Source organism: Peromyscus leucopus, chromosome 1 (assembly GCF_004664715.2).
Source record: "Peromyscus leucopus breed LL Stock chromosome 1, UCI_PerLeu_2.1, whole genome shotgun sequence".
NCBI lineage: Eukaryota > Metazoa > Chordata > Mammalia > Rodentia > Cricetidae > Peromyscus > Peromyscus leucopus.
Window position 1 is genome coordinate 65,245,280 of NC_051063.1, and position 18,775 is coordinate 65,264,054.

Below are 18,775 nucleotides of genomic sequence, written 5' to 3' on the forward strand. Positions count from 1 at the left end.
CGCTTCAAATTTGCATCCCGTCAGGTGACTGTGAGTGAGCAATACAACAGGCACACCACCACCTTGACAGGGGTGGCCGAGGCCCTCCTTCACCCCATCAGAGGGCGGTACCCTCTCTCACAGGTCAGGCAGGTGCCCTTTGGAGGCTATTCAGACAAGAGCCTCAACCCAGACTCCTGTTTATTCCTCTTCGTGCTTAAACAAAGGGGCAGAGACAGTTTTCTTTTCTTTCTGTTTTCTTTTTGGTCTGGAAAGTGACAGAGGAGAAAGGAATGTGGCCTCACAGGGCAGAGCTGGTATGTCCTAACCTGAGGCCTGTTTTCAGTTCTGCCCTCCCCCTTTCTCTCCCCCTCACAGTAGGTGACACAGCAGCATCTCAGATCTGGGCGGCCTTGCCGGCCAGGGCTGGGAGCCCGGGGGGGCCCATGCTTTGAGAGGAATGTGGAGGAGACAACTAGATTCCTGGCTCAAGAGCCCAGAGACCCTACACCCCAGGGCTGGAGAAGAACCTCAGACGTGAGATTTGGTTTCCTCAAGCCTGCAGAGCAGCTCTAGCTGAATAGCCGAGGCCAGGCCCAGGAGGGTGCCCTGTACCCACTCAGAAGTCTCACAGGCTGGGCAGAAGGCGCTGCTTCTGTTTGAGGGTGCCCACGCCTGGCAGCTGCTCACACACAAAGCAGCAAACATGTCACCAAGCTCCAGGACACTTCTCAGCTGGGAATGCCGAAGCCTGAATCAAAGGGAACAGATACATTCAGCCGAGAGAGGAGCCAGGTGCCCTGAGCGTGGCTCCTCCCCATGCACACCTGCTCCTCTGGGGACCCGGAGTCAGGCCAACCACTGTGCCCAGCATGTTTCTGCACACAGCCAGCCAGAGGCACAGGGGCCCCTCGGACAGAAGTTCCAGGACAGCAGCTCCACCCTCAGTGTCGGTGACCTTGAGAGAAGCAGAAAAGGCAGGTGTTACCGAGGGTCAGGTGTAGGGAACAGGACCCTAGAGGGTCCAGGCACTTCCACGTTTGCTTCAGCGTCTTCTCAGCCTTGGGCGCTACGGCTCTGCAGAGTCCCTAAAGGCTGCTCAGTTCCCCTGCCAGCCCTCACCATACCTCTCTTGTTCTCGCAACCTGTGGTGCCCGGGACTTAGCCATGCCTGAGGAAAGCAGAGGATCTTAGATAGTGGGAGGCTTTGACCACAGGATCAGCCAAGTCCAATAGGAGGGCCAAACACTGGGACACTGTGGGGGGATGTCTGCCATTCTAGCAATGAGCTCACTGCATAGGGAATCAATCCTGAGCCCCCCATTTACCAGGACATGTCCTCTGCCCCCCAGGGTGAGGGAGGGCAGACCTGAACACAGATGATGATGATGATGATGATAATGATGATGGTGATGTGTGTGTGTGTGTGTGTGTGTAGTTGGAGGGGGGTGTGGCACCAGCCCCGGGTGTCTGGCTTATAGATACAACCATTCTGCAGCTCCAGACCTGACCACGGCCACTACCCAGTGAGCACAGATATCTGTAAGCATTGTGCTTAGCTGAGGTGTTTTGGAGAAATGTGTCAACTCAGCAGTCTTAAGCTAAAATGGATACCTAATATGTCTGAAGCACTGAAAGACTTCTCTTCAGAGCTGCAAATAGATAGGCAGGCAACAGGACTACAAAGCAAATCAGACAGGAAGTAGGGCCACAGCAAAGTTCGGAGAGTAGAATCCTGTATGATCTGCAGTGATGGGTTCCGTTTACGCACACAAACCCCGACTGTCATTCAGCAAGCCAAGTTTCTGAACATGTTGATGGGGAAGAATGCCCAGAACACAAAATCCCCATCTTCCCCGGGAAAAAGACTATAGGGAATGCCCAACCTGGGAGAATCTAGAAACCAGGGCCTGGAGAGACTGGCTGTGCAAATTTGAGGACCAGAGTTTGGAGCAACTACCTGCGGTCCCACAGTGGGAGGCATACAAGGATCCTCTGCTCGTGTACATATGCATGCATGTTTGTGTGTGTACACATGGACACACTGAACAATTGCAGCCCCTCAGCAACCTGGTTCTCTGGGCCCCTGGAGGCTCTTGAGAATCAGAGGACCTCAGTTCATCAAGATGCATTATGTTAGTCAGAGAGCCACATGCAAACAGGTCCTGGGGTGAGGAGCCTCTCCCATCACCCTGGAAGCAAAGTAAAGGTGGCCCATAAATATACCACACAGCTCTCTTGGTGCTCAGCATTCTGACCTACCCTGGCCCCACAGGCTGACCTACATCCAGGCTGGAACACACGTGAGGAGAGACAGCCACTGTGAGTAGGGAGTCCCAGATCTCTGAATGGCCTTGGCATGCCTGTAAGGTCTAGGGTCTGTGCAGATGTAACAGGTATAGTGTGTGTGTGTGTGTGTGTGTGTGTGTGTGTGTGTGTGTGTGTGTGTTGGGGGGGTGTTGGCACGACTAAAAACCACTTCTGCCACTTCTAATGAGTGCTTTAAGGTCTGAAAGGGGCTCATACTGAGGCCATGCTTTACTGAAAAACAACAGCAACAGCAACAAAAAACCTCAGCCCTGGGAGACAGTTAAAACTAAGTTTCTCCCATCACCATAGCCTGACCTTTGGAAATGTCCTTAAAACATCCAGCAGTAGAAACCTTCCTTGGGGGAAAAGGACAAGCTTTGAGAGGAGCCGGCTCCTGGCCTCGAGCCTCTCTTTGTCCTACAACTGTGGCCTTCAAAGAAGCCTTTCCCTCCCACTCTCAGGGAGCTGGCCCCTTACCAGCATTGTGACCAGCATGGCAGAGCAGGCCTCGCGGCTCTGGGCTGTTGACACGCGAGAACACCAGGCCACCCCAGAAACCTACAGAACATCAGACTCATCCTACCCCATCCCATCCCACCCTGCAGCTTGGGGCACCTCTCTACCCAAACCCAGCTTTCTCCATAGCTAAGAAACCTAGGGGGCTCACCCTTCAGCTCCCCAAAGAAAGGACAGGAACAACCCAAAAGTAGTTGCTGTTTGCCACTGCTCAGCCCTCAGGGGCTAGTGTTCAAGAGCTTGCTTATGTAAAGATCATAGAGACAAGCCTCCCAGACTAGGGTGCTGACTCTGAGGGGGTCAGGAGGGACCATGAGGGATGCCAAGCAGAAATGCTCACAGCGTGACAAGACACGGCTAGATTTTAAAAATACAATAATGAATGCAAATGAAATAAACCTGTATTGCTATGTTTGTGTCACAACTTGACTCAGAAAGGAATTGTCCTCAAGGCCTTTGAAACACAGGAATGTGGAGGTCCTAGACGGCTGTGTTATCGATCACTTGGACAACCTTGGTGGCCAGGCCTCCTGGTGGAAGACATTAGTGGTCTTATATCCTAAAACTACCATACTGTATTGTAATGCAGTAAAAGATATGTATAACATGCATTACTAAAAGCAATTCAGTTTTGGATATATAAAATTAGTAACTGCATTATTATAATACCACTAAGGAGTCAAAGCTTTGCTATGAGAAAAAAAAAAAAAAGGAACCCCCCAGTGTTAACACCAGAAACCAGTAAACAGTTCAGGAGTAAGAGCAAGCCGGGCCCGGGCCCAGGCCTGGGCTCTCAGGAAGTGCGAGCGCCTCAGGCCTGGCCAGAAAATGTAGAGTGCGAGAGTGAGATGTTGGGTGGGGCAGGAAGCAGGGCTGCTACCAGATGCCGTGGTCACTGAAGGCCTGGGGCTGATGGACTGAGTGACTTGGGGTGGGCAATCTCAGCAGCAGAGGAACTCCTGCTGGCCGGAAGCAGTGGGGCATGTTGACGAGCGCTACGCGGTTAGGGGACGCTGGCTTAGGACGCAGCTCCTGAGTCACTGGACATCTGCCCTGTCAGTCTGTCAGGGAGCTACCCATTGTTCAGCCTGGCCTTGCAGGACAGCCACTGTGCCCGAGGAAGGAGAACACGCGTGGTTGGGAAGGATGACACAGTCAGCTCACCAGTGACTAGGTGAGCCTCGAGCCCACCATGAGTGGTGGGGACTGGAAATATTCTCTCTGGATAGCAGGTTATGTGACCGCCTCAAGTCCGCACTTTGACTGACCAAAGGGAGTAACTTCTTGATGGGCAGTCCAAGGAGGGGTCTACGAGACGAAGCCCAAAGCAGGTGGGGGCAGGGACCAACATATAGAGACGGGTGTGGAGAGCACGGCCTCTCGACAGAAAACAGGCAGTACTTGGCCCAAAAGGTTCAGACGGGTAGGAACATTCAGAGACTCTGGACAGGGCCCATGATGCCCCAGACACTCTAACACCTGCTATTCCCATTTACCTGCCCCCAACTGTCCTGCCTGCCTGCCTGCAGGCTCCCACATGATACCCAGTGGCAGTGGCAGGGACAGGCCACTGGGAGCCAGTGGGTGGGAAGGCCTGAGCCCCTGTAGAAGGCCTGGAATTATAGGCCTTAGTTTCCTTCTGGAACAAAATAATTACAACCTTCCCAGAGGACCTGAATTCCCTGAAAGCAACGCAGAAGTCAGCTGACAAGCCACGGGGGGGGGGGGGGTCTGGGGGGGCCAGAAGTGCTAGAAGAAAGAGCTGGTTTGGTGCGTTCCACTAAGGGATGCTGTTCAAAGACTGGATGGGGGAGACACTGAGGGGTTGGGGGTGGCGCACAGTGCCCTTGGAGTCTGGGGGGCATATCCTCCTCTCCCCCCAGCAGGCACAGTGCATTAGCACCTGCAATAGACTGGATCCTGATAATATCTACTTTCCCAGGAGAAATAAATGTCAAGAAGCAGGAAGGCGAGAGGGGCCACGATGTTCCCTGAACTGGCTGTCTCAAACGCCTTCACAGACGGATCTTTCTGGAACAACAGTTCCTTCCCTCACAGCACAGACCCCCTGGAGCTCCGTACCATAATGGCCCTTTGCAGGTGCTACTGTCCAATCAGGCGGGTGCGGTGGGGCACAGAGGCAGTGGCCCTTGCTGCCTCCGTGGGCGCAGGGCCAGTCTATCCGTGAAGCTCAGCCTTCTCTCTGCTCCGTGAGAGGCTGGGCACAGACAGTGTGTGCAGGTATGGAAACAGACAGTGTGTGCAGGTATTCCGACGACCGAGAAGCTGGCAATGCTGACCCACAGGGATGAGTGAGAGGTGGATAGTATCCCGCAGACCTAGACCCTCATGTCTGTAACCTGCTCACGTCAGCTTCTACCGCACACTCCTGCAGATATAACCCAATTAGGTGTTCCTAAGATGATTATACTGAACTCTGCAGGTGGGCCCCCGAAGTCATTATGGGTCCTTGTCAGAAGGGCGGCTTACGATACCATGCTGAGGAAGGGGAGGGAGCTCCAAGATCACGGAGGCAAACTAGAGGGACATGGCCACAGCCAGAAGCACTGGAAGCCACCAGGAGCTGGAGAGTTGGCTACCCTCCCCAGCTTTCAGAGGGGCCCACTTGAGCTCAACCCTTGATTTCAGACCTCTGATGCTAAAGGACATGGGGGTGTTTGTAGGCCCTCCTTTGCGGCAGTCTGTTACCATGGCCACAGGACAAACTTTCCCCGGGAAAGCTTTCAGCCCGGCAGTCCGGCCACCCAAGGTTGAGGCCTGGATGCTTTCATGTCTGGGGCCTGTGATGTCTCCACTGTCCTAGGGGCTAGGTCCTGGGATGGCAACCCCATCTTCCTTGTAGGGAAGTGACATAACTTCCAGTCCACGCAGCAGCTACCTGCCAACTCTGTGCCTCTGTCCGCAGATCGCCTGAGCACTCCAGAAAACAGAAAAGAGGCACCATCAACCGTTGTAGCTCCCAGGCTACCTGGGCAGACATGCTGTACCTCTTAAGAGTGCTGCGGTACAGGGTGAGCAAGGCCCCATCCCATTACTGTCAGCCCTGAGTCCTCCTGATCCTATATGGCGTCCTGTCCTCGGGGAGAGTCAGCCCACTCTCCTGGACCCTCTTCTTGCTTCTATGGTACCACTCTCTTATCATCCCCACAACATCCCTCCTCACTGAGGTCCTGAGTACAGCCTTGCCACCCATAGCAAGGTCCCCTTTCCTACTCTGTCTCCCACAGTACTGTCTCCACCCATGTCATAAAGAATGCCCCTCACCTTCAGCCTGGGGTACCAGGGCTCTGAGCTTTCCACCAGAGACACTTTAAGCCAGGCCTTGGGCACTCTGCCACCATTAGCCCACCAGGGTCACTTTGAGGTCAGTATTGTGGGGCAGGGAGAGGCAGCACCCTCTTGTCTGAGGATTTAACACCATACGTTGCCCACTCTCTCCAGCTTGTTTCAGCACCGATGACTGGACCTGCTCACTGCTCTGAGTCCTATAGTTCAGGCGCCATTGTTTCTAGGGCCAGGCCAGAGTCTGCAGCACCTGGAACAGGGTCTGCCCTGGAACTACCTCCCACAATCCCCTACAGCTGATTTAGATCTCAAGTCACTTTCTCCAGGAAGCCCTCCCAGATAACAGTGTAGGTCTGGGTTCTGACCGTATGATCTGCTTCAAAGCCCTTGTCCCTTCCTTCCTGGAGCATGCCTGTGTGATTAGGACACATTAATTTGGGAACTGTGACTCACAGATTATCTCCAGGATTCTACCCACCCTGCTAGCCCATATCCAATTGAGTATCTGCAGGGTGGGTGACAGGCACACTAGCTAGAGGAAGGAGGAAGACAGGACCAGGGGCTGGAGAGGGAGTATCACAGCCTCAAGAATGTGGACTCAAGCTGGGTGGTGGTGGCGCACACCTTTAATCCCAGCACTCGGGAGGCAAAAGCAGGCCGATCTCTGTGAGTTCAAGGCCAGCCTGGTCTACAGAGCAAGTTCCAGGACTGGCTCCAAAAGAGCTACACAGAGAAACCCTGTCTCGAAGAACCAAAATAACAATAATAATAGTAATAATGTGGAATCAAACCAGCCCTTTTCAATCTTTGCTGGTCTGAGAGGTAGGTAAAGTCAAGTTCTCCATTTGGGGAGCACCCACTCGTATGGAGGACAAAGCTGGGTGGCCAGCTTCTACAGGGCTCCAGGCAGCATCATGGGTGGTAGCAGAAACTTGCCCTGTCCAACCAGGGGTAGAGGCTCTACTTCCACAAAAGAATCCCCAAGAGCTTCCTGTCCCAACCACTAAACTCACACCAGAGCCCCTGAGTAAACAACCCCAGTGTAGCTAGAGAAGGTATGGCATCACCTCCAAATCTGCCTACAAGTTCATTCCTAAGCCCATAATGTTGTATACCCCTCACTCATCCACAAAACGGGTACCATTGTCACCCCATGGTACACAAGGAAACTGGAATCTCTGCGCACGTATGGAGTGAGGGCAGCCGAGCCTATACATCTGGATCAGGACTTACTTGAAGGAGTCACTGAGTCTGACCAATGACACCATGTCCCAGGAAAGTCCTTGATAGGGGCCCTTCCCACCCCACCCCATCTAGGTCCAGTGTGCAGGGTGTCCACACCAAGTTCCCTTAGCTGGTCCTTCAGCCATCCATCAAGGTGAGTATAGGGTCTCTTGGGTGGGAATACTGAGCTCAGTGCCTTTGGAAGGGAACATGTGGCTGTGCTTCCTATGATGGCTCCCAGCACACATGAGAGTGCCACAGACACCCCAAAATCCTGAAGAACTGCTGGCCCATCACAGCTGTCTTCAGGTACCTGGCCTTCTCCAGCAGGCCTCTCCTTCTACCTGAGCTCTATCCCTAGGCAGCTTCCCACTTTCAAATGCCCAGGCCAGCAATTATGCCCTTCCCTGGATCCCCATCAGCATTTCAACAGCTTCTGCTTAGGGAGGGCCAGGTCCCCAGGTTCCCCGCCTGTGCCAGCTGGAAGGGCTTAACTCTAATAGCACTAGGGACAGTGCAAGGCACATTTGTCCACCAGGGGACCCCAATTCATACAGCAGGAGGTTCTAGCTGCAAACACCAGCTCGGATCACTGATGAGCACTTGACCTGCCTGGCAGGAGCCTCCTCTCCATGTTTATAAAGTCCTTACAGAATCAAAACACCAGCCAGACAAGCACCATTGAGCACTTTGCTGCTATAGAGACCCAGCGCTCCACACTCCCAGGAAAGCAAAGGGCTGCTGGGTGCATGCTGGTCCAGGCACAGCCCAGGACCTGGGGGCCAGGCAAACCAGTTGGGTGAGATTTTTTTCCTCTGCTTCCGGATAAGCAAGGCCGCCCAGAACCTACAAGGCTGCATTCTCCAAAGTGCAGCTAAGGCCTGGCAGGGCTTCCAGAGCCCAGGGGTCCCTTTGGGTAGGCGTCTCCAGTCACCACCTGGGTCTACACAGCTGCTATGATGGGAATTGAAAGTCAGGTTAGACTCCATCCATCTCTCACCAGGACCTGGGTTTATGCCACATAATTGGGGCACATGCCAGGGGCTCTCAGCCTTCATCCATACTGCCTCCGGTCAAGCCAGTGCCACGACCAGCTGCTGAACAGAGGGCCAAGGCAGGGAAGAGCGTGAGGAGGGGCCCAGCAAGGCACAGCCAGGTGGAGAGTGTGCCAGGACTGGGTGTGGCTGCAGCTGAGGTTCTACCAGGGCCAGGATACAGCACCGGGACTCAGGGCAAGTCAGCTGACCTCTCTGATTAGCCTGATGGGTGTTCTGCCTTAAGATATGCAGAGGTGCCAGGTGTGGTGGTGCACACCTTTAATCCCAGCAGAGGCAGGTGGATCTGTTCTGTGAGTTCAAGGCCAGCCTGGTCTATAGAGTGAGTTCCTTACACTGAGAAACCCTATCTCAAAAAACCGAGAGAGAGAGAGGGGGAGAGAGAGGGGGAGAGAGAGAGAGAGAGAGAGAGAGAGAGAGAGAGAGAGAGAGAGAGAGAGAGAGAGATTCGGAGGCTGTTGCCACAACCGCCAATGCCTGTTTCTACCTGCCTCATTCTACACAAAGGTCCCCAAAATGAAGAGAAACTAGAGCTTGGCTGTGTAGAGAAAGAGACATTATGCATAACCAGGAAGCAGTGGAGAAGGTAGGTGCCAGAGCAGGCCGAGAGCTGGCCCCAAAGCCTGCCCCCCAGTACTGCTTCATCTCCTGGCACCTCCAGTTTAACTGACATAGCGGTGAACAGGCTTGAGAGGTATCCCAGACCCCTCTTCCCGAACCAGACATCAGCTGGCCCCGCTAAACCTGAAAGACTGACGCTATCATCCAAGAAAGCATGATGCCAAAATGGTGGCGTGAGCAGGAGGGTCTGGGCAGATCAGTCACTGAAGGAACTAAGACCAAGTTGGGGGTCTGGCTGGAGGGAGATGCACTGCTCCGGTCCTCTGAGTATAATCACCTGACCTGACTGACCTCCATCTCTCTGTACTCTGTGGTCACATTAAGCCAAGGATTAAGAAAAACAAAGAGGCTGCCTGGAGCCAGGAAGAGAGCCCTAGGCCAGACCTCCCAGAGTCATCATCACCAGGGCGGTCACAGCTGGAAGTGGCTATCAGATGTGAGTATGCCCAGCGAGAAGTGCAGGCAGGTTGTGTAAGTGCAGGCAGGTTGTATCCCTCATGTTTCCAGACACCCCACATGGTGACTACAGATCCACCAGAGCCTTCCTACTCCATGTGATCACACCCCGTGATCCCCCACAAGCCTGAATGATGACACTCCCTTACCGCGCATGGTGCAATGCCCCAGACCCTGTAGTCCATCTGAGGATTGACTACTAAACTACAGAGTTCTTCCATGAGAGACCCAGACGCTGTACAGAGCACCAGGGCATCAGAACTGGGTGCACCTGGAAATTCAGAACCATGCGGCATTCAGAACCATGCGGTGACCACCACACTTGCAACGAAGGAGGGAGGGGTGTGCTGAGGGGGAACAGCCTGCTTGAGGAGCTGAGGCCAGCTCCACTGGAGGGTAAGATGCTCTCCTTACCATGCCCCCCACTTCCCTGCCCCCCAGATGCCTGGCCAGCATGGCATGCACCCTCATAAGCAGGAGCTTTAAGGCTACTAGTGAAGATGGTGAAGGCCACTAGGGAAGAGAGTAAAAGAAGTTTCCTCAGAGTGACAGAAGATGATGGCCCGCCCTTTATCCTTCTGCTCGCCCTTTACCCCAGTCAGAGTCAGGCAAACCGCATCCCTTTCTCAAAAATCCCAGCAGAAGACTCATAGGGAGGGCTTCCTTTTGATTAACCGGCTGCAAAACTCACAATCACAAACACACACCCGATAATCAGAACCTTTAAAGCATCTCTGCTGGGATGTGTGGGCTCTGGGTCAACATCAGTGAGGGCACTAGTGTTTAGGACAGCCCCTGCTGAGCAACAGGACAAAGTCTGGCTCCCTGGGGGCTGGCTGCTGACACCAGCTCAGGATCACTGCTTTGGGAACAGCAGGTACCCAGTGGACACAACACTCACCTGCTCCCGGAGGAACCAAAGTTACATTTCAAACTGGGTCAAGAGCTCCCTTATTTCTGGGGCCACGTGTTGTGTGGCGTTAGCAGCCTCAGTTATGGCTCTCCGATACATCCCCTTCTTCTTACGGTTAAATCTCAGCTTGAAAAACTCAGAGAAAGGGGACAGTTTTGAAATAGACAAGAATGATGTAGTTGGAGACCCAAACCATGAGACTTTCGCTTCTTGCCAAGAGGGCTCTCCATCCTCCTTCTGGCCAAGGCTGATGTCAAGGACACGCGCTGGCCACCAAGGAAAACCATGAATCTTACCCCACACAACGTCCCCTACAGCCACCGTCCTTCCATCTTCAGTCACACATTGTGAGACGCTCTGCGTGTGCAGCCTGACCGTGAGGGGAGGGACTGTCTGGCGAGTGTCAGCAGAAGAGGAAGGCACAGAGGCGCTGTCACCAGATGACAGGTCTCCTGTGTCTGGAGATGTCACTTCTGAACCAGATGATTTCAGTTCATCCAGGCTGTCGGTGCTGCACACAGATTCACTGGTACAATCTGCTCTCCTCCCCGGGCAGTCGACGAGGAAAGCCAAGCTACCGCGTCCATGTTTACCTTGAGGAAACCTCTTGAGGTCATCGTCCTCACCAGAACTTCCAGAAGACAAATCCTCCAGCCCATGGGTAGAGCCATCAGCAAAGAGAGCAGGAGAGCTGGCCAGGGGGCCTCGGGGGCATCCATTCAGCTCCTCAACCAGCTCAGCCCTGTACAGAGGCTCATGCTCCCCATCCCTCAGTCGGTGGGGCTTCAAGCGGATTTTGGGAGGCGGCAGGTCTGAGATGGGAGGCAATGGACGAGTCAGCTTCAGCTTGGGAATAGAATGCCCGCTGGGTGGTCGGTCACCACCACCCTTGGGCTCCACATCCCTCGCTACCTCTAAGTCCTGGCTGCCATTCTGTAGAGACTGCTGGGGACAGAAGGGCTCCACAGAGCCGTGCACTCTGGATGGGATCTTGACCACCTCACCCTTGCCCTGTGGTGTGCTGTAGGAGATCTTGATGACTGGGCTCCGTGGAACACGTTCTCCAGGAACCCTGTCCTCTTCCCGCTTCTCTCTCTTGCTCCTCCTCGAGGTGGCCCCAGCTATGGAGTCACTGTCCTCTGGTTCCTCCGGCTTGCGGTGCTCACTGTCAGGGCCACTGCCTAGCCTCCGGCGGGGTCTGGGGGTGGTCAGGGGGCCAGGACTGGCCTCCTGAGGACTCACAGTACTCTTGCATTTCTCACACAGTACTTGGCGTGGCCGCAGGCGGATCGTGCTCAGAATGAGTCTGCCAGGGTCCCGGTTGCGGGACAGTCGCCGCCGGGTCCGCTTGATGGTCCTGGGTGGGGGCTGCGGTACCCACTGTTGGTAGGTGTTCCTCAGCCATAGTGGGTGGGGGAAAGGGGCACCCTCAAAGTAGGGTGGAAAGGGAGGCAGGTTCCCAGCAGGCAGAGGTGGAATGAGAGGTGGGGGCGGCTCGGGCCCAGCTGTCTTGGGAGGCTGGTCCTTCTCTGGGGGCTGGTCTTTGTGGTGAGGAGGCAGAGGTCCTGTTTCCGGCTGCATCCCTTCTCCAGTCCCCTCCTTAGGCACCTGGCCATGACAGCTGATGACAGAGGGGTTGTCTGCCAGAGGCAGCAGAGTCGATGGAGACAGGCCAAAAAGGCCGGACCTGGTAGAAAGGAACAAAATCAGAGTGAGAACGGCGAGAATTCCAGCCTATGCCCGCCACCTGTCACCTTACAAGCTCTAGGCCTGGGAGGCCATCAGTATCTAGATCCAGAGCGGTAGATTAACATTAAACAGGGACAGGTTGACATTAAACAGGTGCCCAGGCCCTGTATGTCCTGTGACATGTGGTTTGAAGGCTGACATGCTTCTAGAAACCTGAGAAGAACATCTGCATCCCAAGACAGGGCGTGGCCTGAGAGGGAGTCCACCTGCCCCGTGGCCAGTAGCCACAGAACCCAGGCCTCTCTGTTCATGCGCCTCAGTTGTCGTTTCCTTTAAGAGAACTAGGGACTCGACTTGCTGGGGACCCCACACAAGCCTGCTGACCCTAAGAATGTGTCATGGATGCTGGGCGGTGGTGGTGCATGCCTTTATTCCCAGTACTCGGGAGTCAGAGGCAGGCGGATCTCTGTGAGTTCGAGGCCAGCCTGGCCTACAGAGTGAGTTCCAGGAAAGGTGCAGAGCTACACAGAGAAACCCTGTCTCGAAAAAAACAACAACAACAACAAAAGAATGTGTTATGGAGCACCCTGGCCCCAGCTGCCTTGTACACATCTGCACATGCAGAGCGGGAGCCACACCTGGCCGGAACCAGAGTCACAGCCCCAGCTTCTGCTACCTAGAGGCCAGAGGCACCAAAGCACAGCCTTTGGGCCCTATTGCTTCCCAAAGCTTCACAACTGGCCTCTACTTCCAAGGCCCCTAGAAAAGGCTCATCAGCCAACCTGTCACCTCTAGACCCCACCCTCAGAAAACAGCACAGTGGCTCTAATGAGGATGTTGGAAGAAAGGGGAAGCTGGAATACCCGCCCCAGGGAGCGTAGCATTCCTGTGAGAGTTAACACACATCCAGGTCCTGGGGAAGGGAGTGGAGGTCAAGAAGGTCATCCCGGGAACTGGGAACAAGGTACCCTGCCTAGGCGACTAAGGGCTAGAGAAGGCCATAAGACAGCAGGAAGGAAGGGCAAGCGGCCGATTTGGGAGGCAGAGTAGACAAGGGACCGGGGATGGAGAGTTATTATCCAAAGTCCACCTCCCTGCCCACCTCCAGTCACCCAGGGCATGAAGTGGGGATTCCCTCTAGCCCTTCCTCTTATCTGTCCATCCCTCCCCTCCTCCTCGTGCTGGACCACCTGACAGGTGCTGCAGAGGGCAGAGGGCACTCCAGGGGGTCTGCTTGTCCCAGAGGCCTAGTCAGACTCTGTATGCTGACGACAGCCACCCAGTGTCTTGGTTGCAAACCCAGGTCCTGACCTGGGCCAGGGCCGTCAAGCATCACTACAGGCTGGTCCTTTCTCGGAGTCCAGGGGCCAGATTCTCCTCAGAAATGACATGGGCCCAGCAGCAGGCGGCCACTCTTCTTTCCTAGAGCTACTGCCCTGCCCCTGCTCCGGCCACACCCAAGGCCTGCCTGGTGGGTAAACATCAGAACAGCTCACCCTAGGTCAAGGCAGGCTGGCTGATGACTTCCCCTAGGAGCCATGAAAGTCGCTGAGGCTAACTGCTAAACTTAGGGAGGCCATGGCGCTCCGCTCCAGGGCTCCGCTTTAGTGCTTCCGGCATCTAGGCAGTGGAGCTTGGGGCCGTGGCTCTGACTTAAGCTCCTTTAACCCTTTAGCAGTTCCACGGAATGACCAGCAGTGACAGTCCCTCTTCACAGAAAAGACAATGAGGTGAAGGGACCTGCAAACATGTCCCCGCTGCCCAGTCCTGGGATGTTGGGATCCGCTACCTCCAAGCATGGAGATGGCCATGGCATAGGGGAAAACAAGTGGACAAACTGTGGCCTGGCCTGGGGCCCATGGGAGGGGGGGGGGAGTGTGTGCTACAGCCTGTGGCTCCCAAGGCTTGGCAACCCCGGCAAGGCCAGGCTGTGGCCCAAGCTGACCAGTCTCAAGGACAGAGGCCCACAGGAAGTGCTACGGGCTTTGGCAGCGAGAGGAACCTGTCAGGGTTCACAGTGGACTAAGAGGGCCTGCTGAATGAATGGGTGCAGCTTTGGGGATGGCTAACTTTGGGTAGGTATGTAGGAGAGGCGCCTGGAGATTAGGGAATGATTCACCAGGGTAGGAGCCAGTATCTCCTAGAAGCATAGCGTCTTGGGGAACTCAGAGGCAGAGCAAAGAACCTCTGATTTCAGGAAAAGATGGGGAAACTGCACAGGGTTGAGAAGCCCGGGTTATAAGAGGGGGGTCATATCCAAAAGCAAAAGCAGTAGTAACAAAGAGGACAGGGAACAGGGCTCCCAGGAACACCGAGCCTCTTCCTGTACCGTGTTCTGATGAGGACACACAGTCCTGGGGGCATATGGCCTGGCCCAAAGTCCCCAGCAAGGCACCAGTGACCAAATCATGTCCCTGGGGACTCACCTGCGGGTATTATGTCTCAGCCACTCACCCAGAGTAGCCTGGCTAAGGCCAGCCCATGGACAGTAAGAATACAATTCTGGCTGCCTGCCAGAGCTCTGGGCTGCCCCTGCTTGCAGCTGCCTCCATCCGGCTTCCCAGATCCGCAGGCAGACCCAGGACTCATGGGGCTGCTGGCACCCAAGTGGCAGTCCCCCCCCCCCTCCGTCTTTCTGGGGCCTTCCTCCCTGAGCCTGTGGTGGCAGAGGCCATCCTGCCACTGCCTGAGGGTTGAGTCAACAGGCTCCTGGATCAGAGGCATGCGGATGTGCAAAGCTGGGCGGGAGCCTGCGGAAACTTCTCTACATAGCTCTGTTGCCAGGAGCCTGCAGCCCCAGGAAGGCCCAAGTCCAAACACCCAAGGCCCCACCTTGAGCTGTTCACCAGGGCTCCATTTAGAAAGTCCCTGTGGTCTTTCTGCTGCCCAGCAAACAGCCAGGAAGCAATAGGGCTAGAGCTGGATAGGAGGCCAAGAGCAGGAAGGTCTTGCAGAAAACAGAATGGGCTGCTCATGACTGCAAAGTACCCAGAGGCCTCCGGGGGCCACTTCTGCTCTGGGAGTCAAGGTGAGGAGGTTCTCAGGATAAGTCACAGCCTGGACACCAGAGGAGCCCCTTCTCCAGAGCATACAGCTGGACCTACCCCACGTCTTTGGGCACTGACCCCAGATTTCCAAGGGAAAATAGGTGAGGATCCTGCATCCTGCATGTACTAGCATCAAAGACTTATTAGCACCAATACTGCCCGTCCGTAAGCCCTAAGGCTCAGACCAGGCCCATCCCACCCCCGTGTCTTCCTTGCCCACTCAGCCAACCTACATCTCGATGATAAAGCCCCCAATTCCAGCACGCCAACCAAGCCCCCAGCACACCAGCTGTGATGCACAAGGAACCTGGGACCCTTGAGGGCAGAGAGGATGTCTCAGTGCTATTGTGACCTCTGTGCCTACTACATACTCTTGTGAATAGCCATCAGCAGCTGAGCCTCCATCCTGGATGGTATATTCCAGGACAGAATGTAATGCTCTTTAGCCTGGTGACAGGCAGTAGTGGCTGTGGTCTTGGTCACAGAGGATGCCACGTTGACCATCCCAGCAGATGGGCTCAGGGGTTGTGTGGTGATGTTTAAGAATCAACAGCTCGCCGGGCGGTGGTGGCACACGCCTTTAATCCCAGCACTCGGGAGGCAGGGGCAGGCGGATCTCTGTGAGTTCGAGGCCAGCCTGGTCTCCAAAGCGAGTTCCAGGAAAGGTGCAAAGCTACACAGAGAAACCCTGTCTCGAAAAATCAAAAAAAAAAAGAGTAGAAGTCCTGAGTCGGTGAGCCTTTGCTGTCTGCAGGCTACCCTTCAGCCAGGGTTACCTCCCCTGAGCTGCTCAATAAGAGACATACCTCTACACGGCCTGCAGAACAGTGTCGACCCCACCCCTTCATGAAGGATTTGGGTCAGCACACCTTGGAAGGGATCCTCAAATTTGTAAGTAGGGATCACAGAGGCAGCTTGGCAGAGGCTCACCCCACTCCCTGGCACAGTGTAGCTGCTCAGTGAATGTAAAGGAATGCACAGGTACCCAGAGCAGCAGAGAACTTGCTTCAGGCTGCTCTATTGCCAGGCAGCAGGTTCAGGATATAAGTGGGGGGTGGTACTTGGCACTGTGCCAGGTGGTTTGCAGGCAAGACCTCTCAGAGCTCCCCAACCATCTGCAGACAGGGAAAGAGATCAAAAGAGAAAACATCTTTCAATAACTCCATGATGAACACCGGTGAGGTGGTGGCTGGATCCAGTCTCAGCCCCTTCCACCCAGGAGCCTATGTGAATGGGGCCATCCAGGTGATACTTCCAATCTAGCAAGGGGGACACACAGTGATCAGGACATAAAGGACAATCGGGCCATCAGGTCTGTATCCAAACTATGGGAGCTCTGATGGCTATAAACGCCACCAGTACCCCAGGAATGCTGACCTGCTTGCTGCTTTGAGACCCAGATGCTCCCCTGAGGTGGGAGGAAATAGGATTTGGGAGCTCTTCCCTGGCCCACATCCAAGGACTGGGCCTCCATAGAAGCAAAGACTGGTACTGGACCCTGAGGAGAAGCTGGTACCTGGGAGGGGAGGTCAGCGTGTGGACCCGTAGGCTAAAAGCAGACCTTGCTTCCAATTAACACCCAGACCATTCCTAAGCTGTGCTGGGTCCTGCCTGGCAAGCAGGGCTGTAAATATTAGCTTTGAAACTTATAATACTATGGCTAGAACACTGGAAACAGAAACCGGGGGTGGCCTGAAGGAAAGATTAGGGGTGGGGAAGATGGAGGGATAGTTTCAAGGCCAAACCTTGCAAGGCTGGAGGGGCAGGGAAAGGCAGCTTTATCTTCAGATTCTCTGCAAAGTCACAGCCGCAACCAAAGCCAGCTGCAGAGAAGAGCTGTGACCACTGAGGGAGGCTGCGCTCCAGGCTCCGAGGGGCTTTGGTTATGGTAGTCTGTGGGGCACGGACACCCACGCATCTTGTGCTGCCAGTTCCCATTCTCAAGATCCCAGCAGCTTCTTTTCATGAAGGGTGCATGGATCAGTAAGCCAGGTTAGCCATGGGCCTCAGGCTCTCCCACTATCTCTGTAGACAGTCTCAGCCACAAGCTAGAACTACCTCGGCCTATCTTATTCTGAGCACTGGAGCCTGAAGAGCTGGAGAAACGCAAGTCCTCTGCTGCAGACACTCTCTAGGGAGAGAGGCCAGAGCAGGCTGCACAGGTAGAGCAGGGGTGCAGCCCTGCAGGCTGAGGACTGAGCCAGACCTGCCTAGGGAGGACAGGGCAGCCATCAGCAGGGTGGGGGAGGGCCTTCGCTGGAGGCGCTCAGGTGGCTATTCGGCAGTCCCCGAAAGTCACCACATCACCCTGTGCTAACCAACAAGAGAGGGGCACCAGTCACACGGGAGGCCATATGTTAAGTCACATGACTTGTGCATAAATGGCTTCTGGCACATCTAATGAAGACATAATGTCAGCAGGGTAACTGTCAGAGGAGGAAGGACTCCGCTCTGTGCTGGGAACCCAGGAAGATCTGGGTTTTAGGAAGGGAAAAAGTTGAGTCTTTGAAAGCAGAGCCTTTCTCTGTTCCCAGTTCCAGAATAAAGCCCGGCTGGAGCCGAAGAGTCACAGACTGATTAATGCCTAATCATTTATCCGGCAGTGACAGCGCACTGCCATGTGACTCCGGGTTCAGGTGGCTGCTCTGCGCCGCAGAAACCCCTGCAAGGGGTGCACAGGTGGTCTCAGGAGCTGAGCCCAATGCGCCCCTCCAGTAGAGGCATTGGCCCCGTAACTTGTATCTTCCACTCCCCCGCGAGGCACCTCGCCCACATCAGTGTTTCTACACCCCGCAGTCGTCGCAGTTGGTCCCCACCAGCCACTCCTACAAGCCTCGGGACCCACGATAGAGATAGGGCTTCTCCCTTTTGTGACAGGTGAGGCCACCGCGTAACTGACCCCCTTAAACGAATCACAATTCTGCAAACAGTCGAATCAACAGTGCTTCTGAACAAAGAAAAGTGCGTTAATTATGGCAGATGTGCGGAGTTTCAGGCAATGCTTCCCATGAGTCCCGGCCGGCTCCCGCAGCCCCTCTGCGGGGCCGCATGCTCTCCTGCCCCGAAAGTCACCGCGACTTTGGGAGAGAGCCACTTTCGCACCCAGACCGGCGGCCAGCTGGCGCGCCTCGAAACCCCGGCCCGGGAAAAACTGAAAGTGGGCGCCGGGCTTTGCCGCTCTGCCCAAGAGCCTGCATCGGAACCTTGAATCGGCGGGGGAGTGTCCCGGGGGATTCCGAGGAGTCCCGGGCCCGCGACCCTGCCCCGCTCACTTTTTCGTGCAATCCAGCAGGATCCCGGCGAAGCTGCGCTCGCCACAGCTCACGGTGACCACCAGCGCGCCGTTGACGACCTGTTCCACCCGCACCGGCAACCGGCAGCCGGCCCGCGGCTCCATGCTCTCACCGCCTCCGGAGGCCGCCCCCGCCCGCCACCGCCGCCGCCGCCGCCGCCGCCGCCGCCGCCGCCGCCGCCGCCGCCGCCGCCGGGTCAGCCCCGCGTGACGCCGCCTGACGTCACAAAGCTCTCTCTGCCGGCCGCCACCGCGGAGCTGGGCTGGGGCGCGCGGCCGCGGGCTGCGCTCCCGGGAACCGGAGGGCGTGGGGCGGTCCGCCCGCAGTGTGCGCCCCACAGCCTGCTCTCAGAGCTGGACTGGCAAC

At 55.6% G+C, this 18,775-nt stretch overlaps 1 protein-coding gene across 2 annotated transcripts; it reads right to left on the reverse strand.

Annotated features, from left to right (window-relative positions):
• Positions 1-218: 218 nt before the first annotated feature.
• Positions 219-18,548, reverse strand: Pwwp2b (PWWP domain containing 2B). 2 transcript variants are annotated; one of them, XM_028869463.2, is made up of 3 exons: positions 18,389-18,548; positions 10,677-12,067; positions 219-937 (listed from the first exon to the last, which is right to left on the reverse strand). In XM_028869463.2, exons 1-3 carry the CDS (start codon positions 18,511-18,513, stop codon positions 924-926), a joined length of 1,530 nt encoding a protein of 509 aa, XP_028725296.1. In that variant the 5' UTR covers positions 18,514-18,548; the 3' UTR covers positions 219-923. The 2 variants fall into 2 exon arrangements, with proteins under 2 accessions (XP_028725296.1, XP_028725280.1); XM_028869447.2 differs by having other exon boundaries at positions 10,369-12,067.
• Positions 18,549-18,775: the final 227 nt, after the last annotated feature.

Bases quoted from the DNA above. Each gene is read 5' to 3' on its own strand.
- Pwwp2b (XM_028869447.2), bottom strand. From the start codon at position 18,513: ATGGAGCCGCGGGCCGGCTGCCGGTTGCCGGTGCGGGTGGAACAGGTC. The intron at 12,068-18,388 runs GTGAGCGGGGCA...CCTTTCTACCAG, and splicing joins CTGCTGGATTGCACGAAAAA to GTCCGGCCTTTTTGGCCTGT.